Genomic DNA, 2,196 nt, shown 5'->3' with positions numbered 1-2,196 from the left:
GCGATGGCCTTCAGCTGGCCCACCTCCTGCCGGCTCCACTCCTGCTTGTTGATGCTCGGGTGTTCCCAGTTCTGCCAGAACCTCTGGATCTCCCCCGCACTGCGGCTGCCTTCAAACTGTGCAGAGAGACCCAGCCTGGGGGTGCTGTCGCCATCTGGTGGCCAGTAGCTGGGCACACAGAGAGGGGAACCTCCGTCCAGGGGGCCCACACTGGCGCAGCCAAAATGGAGGTCTGGTTCCACAGGCGGAGCCCAAAGCCTTCGCGCCACTGCTCCCCGAGGTGCCAAAATGGGGGGCCCCCGGAGGCCCCCCATGCTGCTGACCGCAGAGGTGTGGCCTGAGCCCGAGGCCGACCCGCCGCCTGCAACCCGCGTCCCGCCGACTCACGCTCACGTTGGAGATCTTCTCCCAGTCGTGGGCATCCAGCCGGCTCCCCAGCAAGGCCTCCTCCGGGAGCTGGCTGCAGGAGGGGACGAGGCGCCGGGTCAGGCCATCCTCCTCCCCCAGCTGTCCCTGGACCACGCCCCGCGCCGACCCTGCTCACTTGATCTCCTGGATCTCCTTCTCGGCCTCCCTGCTCTGCTTCTCCAGGACCTGCCTCTCCGCCTCGCTCGTCACCCTGCTCTGCTTCTGCTGCAGGTACTCCAGCCTGCAGGGCGGGGCAGAGGCCCAGGGTCACTGACGGTGACACGCACGCGCTGCGGGGGTCTCTGGGGCTGGCTCTGCCTTCCCGCCGGGCTGGTGGCCCCACGCGATGCAGCAAGGCAGCGGGGAGCACGGCCTCAGGGCCTCGGGAGTGGCCTTGGGGGGCTGGCTCGCTCAGAGATAGTGGTGGTCCCCTCCAGCTGTCGCTATGGCCTCAGTGGTGGCTAGCGCGGCCACGTGTCTGCTGCCGCAGGTGGCAGTGACTACTGGCTGTCCCCATGTCTCAGAGCTCAGTGTCCCAGGTCCCAGCCCAGTGCTCACAGATGACCTGGCCCTCATGCCCAGGAACGAGGCCAGACCACAGGCTCCGAGGCCCGCGATGACACTCCAGGGCTACAGCCCCTCCCGAGACCAGCCAGGGAGAAGACCCGCCTCTCCCACAGCAAACCCTGGTGGCAAGGGGAGGTGTGAGGCCGCCCTGGGACCCCAGCTGGCCACAGGTGCTGTGACTGGGTCACACATCTCCCCACCTGCAGACACATGAAACAGGTCTCCTGAAAGGACCATTTCCACAGGTGTAGAGCAAGACCTCGACCAGACAAAGTGCCCAGGCGACAACTAAACGTGGCTGCTTGGCCCAACCCAGCCCTCACACGCACGGCCTCGACACTCAGTTGCCCCCTGGGAGGAGGTTCAGGGGTCGGCGCCTCTCCCTAGTGGGAAGGGGGCAGCTGGACCAAGCCCTGCCAGCCCGAAGCTGCCAGCTGGGCAGTGGGCGGCTGCCGGCAGGCGACTCACTTGAGCAACTTGGGCTGGAGCAGACGCTGCAGGCGGTCGCTGACCACGGACTTCCTGAGCAAGGCTTTCTCCCAGTGCTTCCCTGGGGACAGATGCGCCCGCGGCTCACACTGGCGCCTCCCCACGATGCTCGTCTTCTCGTGAGACCCCCCCAACGCGCTCGCACGGCGCTGGCTCTGACTTCCACGGCAAGTCAGAAGGAATGGATGGCAGGCCAGCCCTCTAGGCCCACTGCTGGTGTCCCGGGCAGTAGGCCTGGTGGGGAGCTGGCAGGGGCTCCCGGCCACCATCCAGCGAGCACGGCTCCACCTGGGCCTGGCACAGGCTCGCCGGGGCCTCCGGAGCTGCGCATCCAGGGGTGGAACTGGCGAGCAAGCCCCGGGGCTGGTGGTCCCGGCCTACCCTACACGATGGCGTGCTCACAAGGACCCCGCTTGGCGTGGGAAAAGCAGGGGGCTAGGTGTCCAAACCCAGTGGTCAAAGCCCGCAGGAACCCGGGAAGCCCCCATGAGAGCTCACACTTGGGGGCGGGGGTGGGGACGGGCCTCCACGTGGCCAGCTCTGTGGGCACATGGGGCCGGGCCTGGGCCCTTACATTTGGTCACCAGAAGCGCCTCGAAAGCCTTGATGCCCTGGGCAGCCTTGTCCCGTGCATCTTCGTTGGCAGGAGGGCCCTGTCAGAAGACAGTGTCACGATGCACACCTCGGTGTGCCACCTGCGGGGCCGCCATGGACTCAGTCCCTGCCCTGAGC

The 2,196-nt window shown here is 67.3% G+C and overlaps 1 protein-coding gene across 1 annotated transcript in view; it reads right to left on the bottom strand.

The window, feature by feature from the left end:
• The window catches only part of LOC105298630 (snRNA-activating protein complex subunit 4), a 9,045-nt gene that overhangs the window by 2,134 nt on the left and 4,715 nt on the right, over positions 1-2,196 (bottom strand). Inside the window, exons 7-10 of the mRNA XM_023536463.1 lie at positions 1,444-1,525; positions 545-649; positions 388-460; positions 3-116 (exon numbers count right to left, since the gene is read on the bottom strand). Coding sequence (XP_023392231.1) covers positions 3-116; positions 388-460; positions 545-649; positions 1,444-1,525 — 374 coding nt within the window. The remainder of the gene's footprint in view (positions 1-2; positions 117-387; positions 461-544; positions 650-1,443; positions 1,526-2,196) is intronic.

Source organism: Pteropus vampyrus, unplaced genomic scaffold (assembly GCF_000151845.1).
Source record: "Pteropus vampyrus isolate Shadow unplaced genomic scaffold, Pvam_2.0 Scaffold157, whole genome shotgun sequence".
Lineage (NCBI taxonomy): Eukaryota > Metazoa > Chordata > Mammalia > Chiroptera > Pteropodidae > Pteropus > Pteropus vampyrus.
Note: the sequence above shows the minus strand (reverse complement) of the source record. Positions and strands in the feature narration are given on the sequence as shown.